This window comes from Tupaia chinensis, unplaced genomic scaffold (genome assembly GCF_000334495.1).
Source record: "Tupaia chinensis unplaced genomic scaffold, TupChi_1.0 Scaffold147282_1, whole genome shotgun sequence".
In the NCBI taxonomy this organism is placed as follows: Eukaryota; Metazoa; Chordata; class Mammalia; order Scandentia; family Tupaiidae; genus Tupaia; species Tupaia belangeri.
Window position 1 is genome coordinate 2,636,047 of NW_006207133.1, and position 16,544 is coordinate 2,652,590.

The 16,544-nt window shown below is 44.9% G+C and overlaps 1 protein-coding gene across 1 annotated transcript in view; it reads left to right on the plus strand.

Annotated features, from left to right (window-relative positions):
• The window catches only part of MARCO (macrophage receptor with collagenous structure), a 45,899-nt gene that overhangs the window by 28,702 nt on the left and 653 nt on the right, over positions 1-16,544 (plus strand). The window contains exons 8-15 of the mRNA XM_006169546.3: positions 3,412-3,510; positions 3,601-3,636; positions 4,115-4,213; positions 4,307-4,369; positions 12,880-12,924; positions 14,167-14,265; positions 14,775-14,819; positions 15,430-15,606. Coding sequence (XP_006169608.1) covers positions 3,412-3,510; positions 3,601-3,636; positions 4,115-4,213; positions 4,307-4,369; positions 12,880-12,924; positions 14,167-14,265; positions 14,775-14,819; positions 15,430-15,606 — 663 coding nt within the window. The remainder of the gene's footprint in view (positions 1-3,411; positions 3,511-3,600; positions 3,637-4,114; positions 4,214-4,306; positions 4,370-12,879; positions 12,925-14,166; positions 14,266-14,774; positions 14,820-15,429; positions 15,607-16,544) is intronic.

The following is a 16,544-nucleotide window of genomic DNA, read 5'->3' on the forward strand; positions in this document are numbered from 1 at the left end:
TATTGCAGCATTATTCACAATTGCCAAGACATGAAACCAACCTAAATGTCCACAAACTGATGAATGGATTGGAAAAGTGTGGTATATATACTCTATGGATTACTACTCAGCAATAAAAAAATAACAAGATCCTGGCATTTGATAGAAAGTGATTAGATATGGAGGATCTATTGCTGAGTGAAGTAAGCCAGGCTATGATAGAAAGATATTGTATATATCCACTTAATATATTCCGACTATCTGCACTCTATGATAGAGAGTGAAATATTGGAGGACATAAAAGCAGTGAAAGTACTTAATGAGAATACGACAGTGGGGAATGAGGGGGGGGTGAAGAGAAGAGGATAGAGAAATATAGCAAGAGAACAAATAGAGAGGCAGGACGTTCGTGAGAAACAGATATGGCTTATTACCTGGTGATGATGACATGTATAGTATTCTCAACTGGATTGTTCTGAGAAGTAGTTCATGATGGGTAAAGTCTTTTTACAAGCAAAATGAGAAATAGTGATTGACTGGTTTTAAAAAAATAATTGGAATAATAATAATAATGATTGGGAAAAACAATGAAAAGATATTGAATGATGAAGTGGGGAGATTAATGTCTCTGTATTGACTGACATGCATGGCATTCCCTTTTGAAAAAGCAATATAACACACCGTAAAGTTACATGCAATCCAATGTAATATAAACAAGATTATGATGATAATAATAAATAAATAATTAAAAAAGGAAAAATGGTAATTTAAGTAAAAATGAGAATAATTAAAATATAGATACTTGATAGGACAGTTATAAGGGCTAGAGATTGTTTTCAAACTGTCTGATAGGCACTAAATAAATGATAACTATTACTGTTCTTAACAGTAGTGGTTATTCTGTAAGGTGAAAGGGAAGGACTTTGGTCCCAAGATCAGAAAGATCTGGGTTTTAATATGGCCTGCTAGCTATGTGGCCATGGGAAAATGACTTAACCTCTCAGAGCCTCAAGCTACTCACCTTAGGAAAATAATACCAACCTTTAATGAGGATGAATTACAATGGGGATGTAAAACATATAAGATGTGTCACACTGTAACTGGTCTTCAGGAGTTATTTATAGGATCAGAAATAGAATGGTGGCCTACGAGACAAGGGTCCCTAGCAGGGACATGCTAGATATCCTCAAACATCTGAAAAGCATGAGGGAGTAAAAATGGAATTGTTCTAAGTGGTGCCTAGATGAAGAATAAGGACCAACAGACCAGTGGCGCTTCGGCAAGAGAGAAGCAACGATATGTAGTAGAACTTGGGGCTGACCAGAGATGAAATGGGCTGAGTCACTCTTAGCTCACAGCCCACACCTGGGAGAGGAGGAAGGGCTGCAGAATTCTCTGGAGGAACTGAACAGGGGACCCTTGCTCCAGTAGGTGGTTGGGCAGTTAATCTCTGGGAAGGGTTCAGAGTCAGCACTCTGCAGTTCTCTCTGAAGATAGGAAAAAGAGATCCAGACTTTCTCAAGGTGCCCCTTCTAGCTCATAGAGAAGGGGCTACAGCCAGACCTTTGCCTCTTTCAACTAAGCCTAACTGTTTTCCATCCTATGCTCACCCATGGCCACAACTGTTTTCCATCCTATGCTCACCCATGGCCACAAAGGTCACTGAGTCCACACCCAGACTGAGGCCTGGAAACACTGTGGTTGGCGAGAGGAAATGAGGCAGTTTTGGTTCTTCAGAAATCAGGATTCCAATTCACCCCTCCTCTTCCTAGATTTCCTCTCCCAAGGTCATGAGATTTCTTACTCCATGCTTGCCCAACCCACTGCTTGCAGATAGGGCTGTACACGGCATATGAGGCTGTCCCAGTGATACTGAGGCTTTCCCTGTACTTCTTGTGCGACGAGTTCCAGGTGACAGGTCCATTTCCCTCAGTCCATGTCTGAGCTCCCATTGCAGTTCTGAAACCGGAAGCAGCTGAGCTTCCTTGGTTGCAGCCAGAGGCTGGTCCTCTCCCATCCCTACTCTGTGGTGCTGCCCCCTCCCCAGAGCTATCCCTCAGAAGGGGATGCGAACGTTAGAGCAGATCAACTGCAGGTCCAGAATATTTTGAAGAGTGCTCGCACAGCCAAGCACTTGTGTAACTTGATGGCTCTGGGGAAGGAGCAATAAGGAATCAGCAAACTCTTCCAGGGAGATAACTCCTAGTCCCTTCTGATAGGTGCCTTTGGTACTTCTCCAAGGTAGATATTCTGCATGGTCAAGAGCTCCATCTATGCTATTCACTCCTTAGGCTATTAGAAGAGGCCTCAACTGCAACCATATTTTTCATGATGGATTTGTCTTCCATTAAGGAACAGCCATTCTTCAAGTGTCCAACCGTTCAGAGTCTGATTCCTAAGACTTGTACCTCACTTAAACCTTAGACCCAGAAAGATTGGCCTCTTACCCTTCTCTTCAGAGCAATGTGTCTCCTTTTCTAATTCCCTGGAGAGAGGTTGGCATTGGGCCTGATCCAATATGATCCAAAGCATGCCTTATAACAAAATCCGTACCCAATAATCCTGTTCACAAGTGGCAAAGGTTGCTTTGAGGTGAGCTATTCCTCTTTAGACCTTCATCCCATGCTGTCTCCCGTCCCCAAGAGTGTGGAGTTGGACATTCACACCTGCTGGTGATAGGACCTCAGCAACCTCCTGAATACAAACTACCCAGGAGGCTGCCAGAGCAGCAGCCCTGCAAGGTGTGGCTGATGAGGGCTGTGTAGCCCACTCCCATACCACAGTCACAATTTGAGAAGGGGTGGCAGAGTCCTGCCCCTGTGAGGAGCCTCCCTCAATTGGTATGCGCTGGGCACAGTTGGAAAGGGAGGAGGAAGCGACAGAGGACTCAGGAGAGGACAGGCTGGGATGAGCCCTGAATGCTGATGACAAGTGGAAAATTTGAAATCTTGGGGACCAGGAAGGCCCATGTCTGAAGCACTGACAGGGGTGCGAGCTGCTGCAGTTTTTCTCTCCATCAATTCTTCAAAGTTGATATTCTTAGCATTTGGGATTTGTTTTCTAGAATATTTAGATTTCACTTTGAAAGGATGTAGAAACTAATTCCTAAAAGGCAGATTCTAAAATGAGCCTGGACCTCCTAAGGGGACCAGGACTGTGTCTTGGACCCTGAAAGCCTGGCTGTGGGCCCCTCCGCTGACCATTGGCTGCACTGGGTCACCTACCAACTTCTCATGAGTTTATACCATGGCTCTGGGACAGGACAGTGTGCTCCATGAGGACAGTGGCCATACCTTACACTTCTGGATACCAAGCAGGAGCTCCGGGAGTTGAGTTTGGTATTTGGATGGGGTGGGAAGGGTCCAAGTGGAACTCCTTGGCTGGGTTTGCCTTCTTCCCTTGCCTGACCTCAACTCCTTGTTTATTTCTCAGGAGGTAAAGGGGACAAGGGCGTAAAAGGAGACACAGGGATCATCGGGCCCCCTGGAACCCCAGGAAGTAAAGGGGACCCTGGGAAGCCAGGTCCACCAGGTAGGATGCCATGTGGTCTGTAGCTATTCCCTTTTTTTCAGTTAGGCTGAACCAAAAGAAAAAAATCCTGAACTTTCTTCTTCATTTTAGGTTTGACTGGATCTTCTGGACCCAAAGGAGAGCAAGGTAGAAACTGGAAATCTGGGCATCATTCTAGCTACCACTATTCCCTCCAGTCAAGGCCAGGGCCCAACTCTGCCTTCTTTGATTTCATTGTAGTATTAATCCAGGGGTATCTTAAAACCTTGGCCCTTCCTAAAAGGAACAGGACAGCTCTGGCAGAGAGCAGGCCTCACTGACATTGCCCTTCAGACCATCACCCCACATCTCCAGCAGGGTGTATAGCTGGGCATTCACAGCCAGAGTTCCTAGTAGGTCCCCAATCGTAACTCTGCAGAAGTGCATGAAAAGGATTAATATGTTGCTGGGAATAATTTTGCTCCAACTAATGGGGCTGGATTGTGGCTTCTAAGGCTGCCCAGCCAGAGGACTATAAGGTATTAGGAGGTACACATCTCACTACTGAGAATAGAGACATGGGGGTTGGGAATGCAGCAGGCCCATTGCTAACCACTCTCAATCTGCAATGCCACTTAACTTTCAGGACAACCTGGTGTGCAGGGTGTTCCAGGCTCTCCTGGCTCAGTGGGACCCACAGGTGCCAAGGGTGAGCCTGGCAGACCTGGTTCCAATGGACTAATAGGTAAGTCCCTGAGTCTTATAGCAGGTGTGGGGAGTGATGTCTGGAGATCTATCTAGCCCAAACTTGGTGCTCTCTGTGGTGCCTGCTGTCCAGGTCCTCCAGGAAGACCCGGGAGTCCAGGAGCTGCTGGCCTGAAAGGAAGCAAGGGAGACACAGGTAACAGGGCATGGGCAGGTGGATGGGTGGGGTTGGGAGGTGTCAGCCTGGACAGGGAGGACTGCCTCCTGTTGATCATAGAAGGAGCAGAGAGTCTCCTGAGCTTTGCCCTCTGATCAAGGAAGGCAGTTTCCTTTGCTAAGACCTCCTCAGCTCAAGGTCCTATGGCTACTCTTTCTCTGCTGTGAGTTCCTGGTAGGCCTTGAATGCCACGACCAAAGCTCTAGCATATGGGTGGAAAGCAGGCACTCTGTGTACACAGTCTGTGACTGTGGACCTTCTGTGGGTCCCCAGGGTTGGGCCTCTGGATTCAGGCAAAAGAGTCAAGAAATCCCTTCTTGTTAGACCAGCAGATGGCATAGTAATTAAGTTCTGATCCCACATGGCTGACTCCATGGCTCAAGTCCTGGACTCAGCAACTTCAAAACCATGACAGACTCATGTTTTTGCATGCCCCCAAATCCTGAGAGGACAATGGAGTAACATGGTCATCCTCCTGGGGTGGGGGGTGATTTCTCACTTTCCTTTTCTCTCTGTCTCTTTCCTGTGAGTGCACACACCCTATAGCAAAAAAAAAAAAAAAATCTATCTAACTATATCATATAAAAATAAAAACCCCTTCTTGAATTGCGGCTTGGCCATCCCCCCTGAGAGGGTGATCTCTTGCTTTCTGTCTCTCTGTCTTTCTCTGTCTGTCTGGCGAACGCACACACCCTATAGCGAAAACCTCTCCAAAAGAAAAGAAAAGAAAAGAAAAACCGCTTCTTGTACATCTTCCTAGAAGACTTTTCTGGAAGCACTGGCCCACTCTAACTGAACTCGCAGACTTCTTTATAAATCATCATGTCAACCTGGTCTAGTTTATGCAGTATTATGTCAATATAGTCTAGCTTATAAGCCATTGTACCAAATGGAATCTGCTTAATAAACCACTGTGCTGGTTTTGTCTTATCTCTCAATAAATTCAGACATCTACAATGTGCACATTTGGTCTAGAAATTCCAGGGCACTGTGTTGGGTACTGGGTCCCCTGCAAAGCATAAGACCCAGTTTCTTCCCTCAGACATGCAGGGTGGTGCAGGAGACAGAAAGGCTGTTGCCAGGTTGTGCAGTCACACTCTGGTTGGGTGTGTGCATGGAGAACTGCCAGAGATACAGGGCTTAGGAAAGGACCAAGTGTCTGCCAAGGATGTCTATGGACAGCCTACTTCAGCCCCTCCTCTGCCAGAGCTTGTGTCAGACAATGGATGCCATCATCCCTGGGCCTTGCTACAGACCCACACCAAGTTCTGGTCCTTCACAGTGCTACGTGATCAAGTGGTTGCCTTGATTCATTCATTGATCACCATGTCCTGGGGTTTTACTGAAGGTTTTAGGAAACTGTGGCAAGGGCTGCTCTTGTAATCTCTCTAACCTTTCATCTATCTGGCCTCAGAGCCATTTTCTTTTCCATGGATTGTGTGTCAGTGAGCACAGAGCCTTGCTACTTGATCTCATGTAGATGTTACCTGAAAGTCACCAGCAAGGTCGCACCTGGGTTAGGGTGTCAGCCATCCTGACTTGTGGATTCCTATTCTGATCTTTTAATTCTGTCTTCTCTGGTCTCTGATCTGAGGTTCATCTGACTTTGGGGTCTGAAGCTGTATTGCTCCTGAGTGTTTTGCTTGACTTTATGGATATGGTGCTCATCCCTCAGATATGAAGAGTAGTTACCCACTGCCCCCACCCCATCACCAGACTAGTGGTTCTTGACCAGGCAAGAGTACTGAGAGTGAAACATGATGATACCCAGAGGGAAGTGTGCCAATCTCCCCAGCCCTAAGCCTGTGTTGGCCTCTGTCAGATAGTAGGGCAACTTGCCCTGCACTCTCCATCCTAGGCAGGTTTACATAACAAGAGCAGCTTCTGCTAACAAGCATTTTCATGACACCCCAATGGTAAAATCACTCTTAGTGCTATTTTACAGTGAGTTTCCCAAAGTCAAACAGTCAATAAGAGATGTAGTCAGGGTCAAATCTAGGCCTGGCCAAACCCAGAGCCTGAAGTCATGTCCACTATACTCTATCATAGGGACTTCTTCCCTACCGACCCCATCAGGGAACTTTAATGAGAGACATCTTGTCCCTCCATCAGGAAGAATCAGAGCATGAGCAGCAGCAGTTTTTTTGCTCTTAAGAAGCAACACGGGGGCCAGCAGATGGTATGGTGGTTAAAGCACTGGCCCCCACATGACAGATCATGGTTCAAGTCCTAGACCTGCAGTTAGCATAATGGCTATGTCGCTGGACTCCCATGTAGTCGACCACAGTTCGAGTCCCGGACCTGGTGGCTTAAACTCATACCGGGCATGTGTGCATGCGTGCCCAAGATCCCGAGAGGAGAATGGAGGAGAAGGGATTGCGGCGTGACCATCCCCCCTGGGGGGTGATTTCTTGCTTTCTATCTCTCTGTCTCTCTCTGTCTGTCTGGCGAGCGCACACGCCCTATAGCGAAAACCTCTCCAAAAAAAAAGAAAAAAACAAGTCCTAGACCTGGTGGCTTGCTTTCTTACTTCTCCTCTTGCTCTTGCCTGCCCCCTCTCTCTCCCAGTCTCCCTCTGGTAAGTGATGGTAAGTGCCTATAGCAAATTAAAATAATAATAATAATAGTGATAAATAAAATAGATCTTAAAAAGAAGAAGAAGAAACAACACAAAGCTTTCAGGCCCTGTAACTATTTTTATTTATCCAAGACCCCCATACCCTTTATAATACAGAGACTATTAGCTCATAGTCTAGGAGATCATTTAATCCCATCATTAAGTCATTGTAAATCTGTTGAATGCATTTATGGTGTTCTCCATTAATCAGACATGGTGCTGAATAGCAACTGGCCAAATTCTAGGAGTTATTCCTTAATTCTGGCTACTTAGTAAACATGATGAGTTATGCTTTTAATTTGGGGCATCTGATAATTACTCTTTATATAAAATGGCATAGGTTGCCCACCCAGATCCAAATGTTCACTTTGAGCAAGCAGCTGACCACACGGTGTCTTGAAGGGAATTCCCACAGGGCCATAAGCCACCTAATCTTAGCCAAGTCTATGTATCATCCTGGATTCTTAAACTAAGGAAATTCTGGAAAGATTAGATTTGACCATTTCTGAAGTGGAAAAAAGGAGGTGATGAGCATTGGGTGGGAACCAGACCTGCCCATCACAAAGTGTACCTAATGTCAGAATATTGGTATTCCCCGAAGCAGTTTCTAAGGTGACTGTCCAGTTTTGCTATATCAAGCTAGGTTTTCAAACTGCTGCAGTTCCAATTTTGTAAATAACATCATTAATCTTTCAATATAATATCTAGTTGCTTTGGATTACAGTATATTGGCTTGACCTAGGTGAGAGCGAGATGCCATTATTGTGCATTAGATTATATATATCTAAGAGGGCTGTTTATTATTAACAGTGCTTCTGGACCAGGCACTGTGCTTGGGCGTTTACTCCCATGATCTGCCCACACACCTGGATTTTATCATCCCTACTATACAGCTGAGGATGCAAAGACTCAGAGAGGGTCAACCTTTGCTCTGGTCTCATGCTTCGTCTACACTGAATCCAAGAAGTAACCCTCAAGTCTTTTCTAACATTGCGTTTTTCTGTATTTTGCTGTATAGGACAACATAAAGTGTATGACCCAAGAGAAATCACGACTTCCCATGCCCCCCACCCATCACCTCTCACCTCATGATAAATCTCCTTCCTACTTTCATCAGCAGTCACTAATCTCACTTCATCCCTCTAAGGTGGAGGTTTCCTGTTGTTTGCACTTCTCATGGGAGAGGAGCCATCTCAGATTAAAGACAGAAAGGAAATCCTTTCTGTTCTGCTGGGAAGATAAACCCCATATCATATTCCGTAGGGCTTTATCGCCAGCAGAGTTCTTTTCTAGTGGCAATAATCATGCTTACCTGTGAGAAGCAAGCTTTTGTCCAACCCCCAAAACTTAGTCTTTCTTTTTCCCTTTCAAAAACTTATAAAAGAAAAGGCAAATTTTAGCTCTACATCCTTAGCTACTTTTAAAAAATGTGTTTATTTATTTTTACATTCAATCACTGTGTAGCATTACCGTATACCAAATGACTCCCCATTCTGAATACAGTGTATGTGTATTCAGAGTGTATATTAATTGAGTCAAAGATATTATTGTACATATTATCATCAACAGATAATTTTCCATTTTAAATGTTTTCTTTCTTTTCCCCTTGATTCCCTCCCTCTCACTGTCGCCCCCTTCCCTCCCTGCCCCTACGCTGCCTCTGATATCCACGGCTGCTCTCCACGCCTTTATGCCCAGTCTTTCCGTTGTTGCCACAGGGTACGGATATCCTTAGCGACTTTGGAGAGGGAAGTTTGGAAGCCAGGAAGGACCTCACTTCAGCTTGTAATCATGGCATTTCTCTTTTCCCCATTTCTACCTCATGAAATGATGTTAGAAGCAGTCAGAACATTTAAACTCCAAAACATCCATCTGATCAGAAATTATTCATCTCAATGGCCTTCTGTCTAAATCATAATGATTGGAATTTTCTCTGACCTTGTATTTTCCTCTTGGGACAGAACTAAAGTGCAAATAACTTGAAATCTATGTTCTTACCTGTGGTTTTAAGATACTTTAAAGCCAGACAACAAAGATAAACCATTATAACAGTTAAACCCTATATTAAGAATATAATTGCTCAGTTAATTCTATTCCCCATATTCAAATACTGACATAATTCAAGAACTTATTAAATTCTATCAAGTCTAATTACTAAATTGTCACGTATAAAACTCTTCTTCATTTTCTTTTAAGTTTTTTGAACACATCAACAGAAATCTATATACACCCTTATTGGGATCCTCAATCCACTATTTGCTTTTTGACACGAGGTTCAATTTGTCAGCTAGTAGATTAATCCTAAATTTGCCAGGCTGTACCTAGCCTGTCAATTGGAATGGCATTTAAGGAAGTTTTCCTAATGGGTCGGAAGTTTCTACATTTAATTCAGACCTAGGCCTCAACTCAAAGTTGCCACTGACTGATTGGGGGTCTGTGGGACAATATTTACCTTCATGGGGCCTCAGTTTCTTCTTCTGTGGTGTGTCAGTTATGTAGATAAACATCCAGGTCTCTGCCAGCTCAACAGTCCTGTGGGTTTGAAATAAGCAATTTCCTCCCTGAGCAAAAACAATGTAAGATTTTTAGTCAGAACATTAGCTTCCTAAACAGTAGGAAGGCATATTCTTTCAAAAAAAAAAATTCTAGTGGAAAATTATTCCTCTAAAAACACCTTGAAAATAAATATTTTTGGTCCTCTCAGCTTGGTAAGTTTGTGACACCCAGGAAAATCTAGTTTGCTTGTGAGTAAGGAGAAAAACCCAGCATCTAATGCTTTACTGTGCAGTTTTATAATAGGTTGTTCTAGATCCGATTTTTCAGCCATTTTTTCCCTCTAACATGCAGAAGTTGATCCGATCAGGATTCTGCCTTGGTTTATGGTGAGGTAACACTAGCCCCTTGACCAGTTAGTCAATGAACAGCCACTCAGCCAGCTTCCTCTTAGAGTCCAGCGAGGCTTGGAGAGAAATCACATGTGACTCAGTTCTAATTTCCTCTTGAAAAGGGCAGTTTTAGAGACAAAACTGACACCTGTTAAACACATAAAAGGCATTTTATCAAGGACCAATTTTGTCTCACGAACCGTTATTTTGGGGGATCTCAGACATGGGAGGAAGCACTGTGAGTTCCTACAGAGACAGGAAACTGTTTGAAGGAAGGAGACTGTGAGCTGGTACCTGAAGAATGAGGGCCATTTGTTAGGGCAGCACCACTCCAAGCCTGGTAACGGGACTGGCAACATCAGCACCACTTGGGAAGTCATAAGACCTGTGGTTTCTCAGATCCCACTCAGTCCTGGAATCAGTGCATGTAGGGTAGGGCCCAGCTAATTGACTTTTTCGCAAGCCCCATCCAGGTTTAGTTTGACTATCCTCTTCGGGAGAAGGGATGCCCAATGGACACTGGAAGTTATTCAGAATCAAGTGGATAGATCAGGTGAAACAGCAGAATAGAGTGAGCCTGGCATGTTGGTGAGAAAGGGAGAGATACAAGGCCCAGGAGAGGCTGAGCCTCCGTTACAGTTCACTGCTGTGTGACCTTGGAAAAAATCTCCTAGCATCTCTGAATATCAACCTCTTTCTCTGTAAAGGAAGACAAAATCATTACATTGCAAGGTTTCTGAGAGATCGAATAAGGTAGTATATGTAAGGCCCCGGGCATGGTGCCTGGCCCAGTGTAAACAGCAGCAAAACTGCATGTCCTGGAGGTAAGGCCTGGAGGGAGTGTGGGAAATGAAGGGGGGAGGACCAGGCATGGGATCAACCTGGTGAGCAGGGACTTTCTTGTTCCTGACTTACAGTGGGTGCTTGCTGTTCAGTACTTTGGAGGACAATTGGAGAGGTATGCCTCTTAGGGTGGGAACAAGGGAAGGTTGCGGTGCCCTGGGTTCCAAACTCATAGGAACAGGTTCTCAGGTATGGACTTCAGCAATATGGTGCCCTCTAAGATGCAGACAGGCAGAGTCAAGAGTAGACTGTTTTTCTCTTTAATAACCACTATAGATGGATTTTTGAATGTGGTCTTCTCCCCTTCAGTCCTGAAATAGGCTATTCAAATTCAAGTGAGCAGAGGGAATACAGTTCTTGCTTCTGCATGGGGACCTCAGCTCAGTCCCTCAGGTCAACAGCAAACATTTCTCGGGTGCTTGTTAGGCAGTCAGCCTGGTGCACATGCAAGGCTTGACCCCAGCCCCTTTTCTCCATAAGGGGCTCCCTTATGGAGAAAAGTCACAGTTGCAGACAGGGCCCACAGGGTCCTTATGGAGCTGTTTATTCCCCACTAAGCACACACAACTTCGTTTCAATCTCACGACTCAGGTAAGAACTTCCCCAGGCAACCACAAGGAGGGCTGAGCTGCCATGGTTTCTCATGGTCATCAGAAGGGTGGGTCTTTGGTCAAGCCTGGTGTCTTGAGAGGAGTTCCACCAAGGGCACCATAATGAACACAGTTGCTCATGAATAACTGTTTGTGCTCCCTCATTACCTTCTAGTAACTATTATTTGAGAGGCAACAGTGAATTTGCCTTTTCTTAAGTTTGTGTAACTGTCTTAGGGAATCCTATTTCTCTGAAATAAAATCAATATTGATGCTTAAAATTGAGAGGCCATGATGTTGCTAAATGAACAAATTATTATCTCACAGTGACCCAGCAGGGTGCTGGGGACAATAAGTCCTTGAAGAATATTCACTGAAGAGGATTAATAGGAAGAAGAAAGCAAGAAGAAAGGAAAGAAGAAAGAAAGGGAGGCAGAGAGGGAAGGAGGGCCTAAGGAAGGGAGGAAGGAATAAAAAAAAGAGGACTTAAACCACATTAACTACAAATACGATTGTCACCAATCATTGCAGTTATTTTTATCTATTTCCTGGACTTGCAACTCCTCCCCTCCCCTTAGCCATATGAATCTTTAGCCACACCAGTAGCCTCATGAAAAAAAAAATTTTTTAGAGAGATTTTTGCTGTAGGGCATGTGCGCTCACCAGAGAGACAGAAAAACAGAAAACAAGAAATTGACCCCTGGGGGAATGGCCACACCACGATCCCTCCTTCTCCATTCTCCTCTTGGGATTTTGGGGACGCACTCACATGCACCCGTATGAATTTCATGCTGCCAGGTCTGGGATTTGAACTGCAGACAATTACGTGGGAGTCCAGTGACATAACCATTACACCATCTGCTGATCCCAAGAAAAAACTTTTAACAGAACCAAAATGAAAAGTTATCTGTTGATAATAATGTAATGGTAATACCTGTGACCTGAGGAATATACACTGCATTCATGATGGGGAAAAACCATTTTGTACACTGTAAAGATGTGATTAAATGTAAACAAAAATATTTTGAAAATATATATAAACAAATATATTAAAATTTTTTTAAAAAAGAAAGAAACCAACAAATACTTATGGAGCATCTACTTTGAGTGAGGACACCTCCACCCCCACCACCACCAAAGCTCCTGGTGGCCACTGATTCCCCTTGAAAGTCTTGGAAATAAAGCTAGCTTTATTTTCAAAACATCTCTCAATTATCTCCCAATAAAATACACTAGCAAGAAATGGAGTTGGATTTAGACACCAAGTCAGGTTACTGAGGGACAGGGGTTACCAGCTAGTGAATCTGGGGTCTGTCATGCCCACATTTTCATCCATTGTGTTGGCATTTCATCCCAATACACCAGTCTGTCCCCATTTATCTGCAAGCTGCTGCTCCTTTTATGCTCTGCTAAAGAAGTTTTAAACTATTGTGGAGAACCAATGTATCTTTCCATCTGCATTAATCAGACAAAAGATAGAGGTTGTCTAAGATTAAAAGTGTCTAATATCTAAGTTTTATTATCCCCCCCCTTTTCTTTCTGTTTTCATCTTAGGACTTCAAGGACAGAAAGGAACAAAAGGAGAATCTGGAGTTCCAGGTAAAGGGCCAACTCTGCTTTAATTTCTGAGAATGATGACTAGAGAGGCCTGTGAGCTGGGAGGGTGGGCCCTGTTGACTTTGAAGTGCAGCTGTGACCTTCCCCCAGAGTTGAGGCTCTGTTACTCAAGTCTTGGATTGTTCCTTTGGAAAACCTGGGAAATGATAGGAACTCAGTGTCCAGAGGGGTATGTGACGGGCTGAGGGTGGTGTCAGTCCACATCGTGTTGCTAACAGAAATACCTGAGACTGGGTGATTTGAAAAGAACAGAGGCTTATTTGACTACTATTCTGCTGGCTAGAAAATCTGAAGGCAGGGTGCTGGCATCTGCCCAGCTACATCACAACATGGCTGACAGAAGCAGAGTGGGCACTTGCTAAGAAAGACCTGGGGTAACCATCTTCCTTTTACTAGACTCTTGCAAGAACTCACCCCTTCTCATGAGAGCTAGGACTCACTCTCTCATTATCCACCCTCTCATGGGAATGATGACTCCATGATCCAATCAGAATTCTAGGCCTCTGTTTTTAAAGGCTTTCCCACCTCTCAATGCCATTACACTGGGGACCAAGTCATCATCTAAAACACAGCAGATGGCAAAGAGTAAAAGATTTTGGGAGAGCTGGCGATGGGGCAGCGATTTCAACCTTCCTTTCCAGGCTGGGGTTGGTGCTTTTCCAGCTCTGCTTTGGTCATTTTCCTCTTCTATTTGGTTCTTCACACCCTCATTTCCTCTTGTGCTGCTGCTCATAAGATTATTATCATGAGTTATTACTACCCTCCATGCCTAGTGAGCCCTCACAATAACAGTCAGTTACTGAGCCCAGCAATGCTACACAGCATGTGTGGTCTTCCAAACGCCCTAACTTAATGTTGCTAAAGCCAAGCTCCTCAGACAAATCTCTGGGGCAATCTTTCTTCCTCATGAACCAAGTGGTATGCACTTACTTTATTTTACTGAGGAGATGTTGAGGTTTAGACACATCCTAGTGAGTTCTCCCAGAATGGCTGGAGTGTCCACACAATTCTGTAATCCTCTGAGGACCTGTTGGCCATTTCCACCAACAGCATCTACATGAGAGCCTCCTGAGATGGAGCAAAGACACAGGCTGAACCTCCAAACAGCCCATTCACGGGGAGAACTTGGTAGCTATGGGCAAATCATTCATTAAACTCCAAGGACAGTAGATGTCCCCTGAGCATGCAAAGTAAGCATCTGATGGGGCTGGTCTCCCCCCTCAGGCCCTGCAGGCATGAAGGGAGACAAGGGAAGCCCAGGATCTGCAGGCCTCAGGGGAGCACCTGGACCAATTGGCCAAAAGGGAGACCCAGGAATGAAAGGTAAGGCTCTGTTTATGACTCTGGGCTCTTAGGAGAGGCCCTGTTTCCAGGAGTTTGGGCTTTCAGGACCTGGGAGAAGGGGGTGTACAAGTTTGCTGTTGAGTCAGCAATTTGTATTCTGGGAGCTGCCATATGCACCAAGCACACAGCAGGGACTGAGGCCAGCCTGTGATGTGCACTTGTGCCACGCCCAGCTGTGCCCTCAGCCACACTAGACAATCTCCATGGAGATGCTTCCATCCCACACCACGTCTTTGCTTGTCAAACATTCCTCACTAAACTAACTTCAGCCCTTCCTGCTGTTGCTTAGGCCCATTTCTTCTCCCTCACCAGGGATGTCCCTGACACACACAGTCTTGTGATGCCAGGCCACAGGCAAAGCTGGAAGAGTCTGACCCCCTCTTCTCCTACCCACCCTCTCCCACTGCTGGCAAAAGAGGATGGGGGCGGGGGGAAGGCAGTCATGGCTGGATTTCCTTCAAATCATGTGGGTTTTCTCCCTATGACAGGATCATCTGGGCAGCAAGGAGAAAGGGGAGAAAAAGGTGAAAAAGGTAATTCCTATTTCTAAACTCTTTCATTTGTGTTCTAAAGTCAATTTTGTATTTGAGTATTGTTTGTGTTTTGGAAACAAGATCTTCATTCTCAAATAAATGGAAAAGCTAATGGTCTCATCTTTTGAACAAGCCTTCCCATGGCGTAGAGGCATGGTGCAACAGTTTTCCCTCATCCTTCTCTCTTCCCTTCCTTCCTGCTCCCTCTTTTCCTCCCCATTCCCTTCTTTCCTTCTTTCTTAACTCCTTTTCTTCTCCCTTTTTTCTTTCTTTCTCTTTGCCTTCCTTTTTATTTCCTGTCTCTGTTCTTTCCCGTCTTTCCTTTTCTCGACTTTTCTTTTTTTCCTGTCCATAACACATAGCAAGATATAACCCGTGGGATCTGCAAGACCAGCCACAGAGGTACCTGCTCCTGTGACCTCATGCCTGCAGTCTGGCACAAAGGAGGCTGCATGTCAGGTTGTGCTGGTGCCACAAAGTGACATCTTCCAGGTTCTGGTGATGGCTAAATAGTTCTACAACCATAGAACTTCCAAAAATTAAAAAGAGTCTGAACTTCTACAAAGCTCTAAGGTGCTTTCTTAATCTCCTTACTTGTGCTTTCACCCAGGCAATTCCCCGGAATCTGTCAGGATCATTGGCAGTAGTTATCGAGGCCGGGTCCAGGTTTACTACAACGGCACCTGGGGGACAATCTGTGACGATGAATGGGACAATTCTGACGCCACCGTCTTCTGCCGCATGCTGGGTTACTCCAAGGGAAAGGCTATTTACAGGGTGGGAAGTGGTAAGTGAGTCATCAGCTAGGGGCCTCCTTTTCAAGGTGCCAGGTAGCTTTCTCACACCAGGGACAGAAATACATAACCATGTGTTGACATGTTTTGGTTGCAAGTTACTCAGTGTGGTTTGGGTTGGAAAAAAAGGTATTGGTTCAAGCAACTGGAAAGTACTGCCTCCTCAGAGCTTCAGGCTTATGTCCTGCTTGGCAGCCCCAGCAGAAAGACTGTCCTCCCAAAAGTGACAACAAAGGCTTGCCTGGGGCCTAGCTGGCCTGCATGGGCCAGTTATGGTCCAGCCCTGGGGTCAGTATGAACATGACTGAGGGGGTTGGTGGAGGAGGGTGGCTCTTAGAGCACAGCTGAGTTGTCAGAACTGAAGAGACAGAGAGAGGCTGTAAGGCAGGCAAACGCAGATGTTCACTCCAGCCGTCTGGAAGGCACAAACCTGGACTGTCCACTCTCTTGGCTGTGATTGTCTGTAAAGAGAAGGTAGGAAAGAAAGGAAAGACAAATCAGAGAAAGGACTTACCAAAATTAGTTTGAGAAGATGTCTGGGTGCTCAAGACTCAACTAAAGTCATTATTTATTTATTTATTTATTTAAAGTCAAAAGTTCAAACCTTGAGCAAAGGAGTTAAGAGTCTAGGCCAAGTCCCTTTCTTTATTGGCCATAAGAACTGAAAATGCTCTCTGTCCTTTAAGCTGAGTCCAGTTGACCTGTGAAATTCCTTTAGAATATAGTCACACATCACGTAACAATGGTGATAAATCCTAAGAAGTGTGTCGTTAGATGATTTTGTCATGGCGCAAACATCACAGAACATTCTTACTCATAGCTAGAGGGCCTTGCCTATTACAAACCTAGATAGGATCTACGGGACTGCCACCGCCCACGCAGCCTGTTGTTGACTGCAGTGCCCTTATGTAGTGTGTGATGGTACACATGG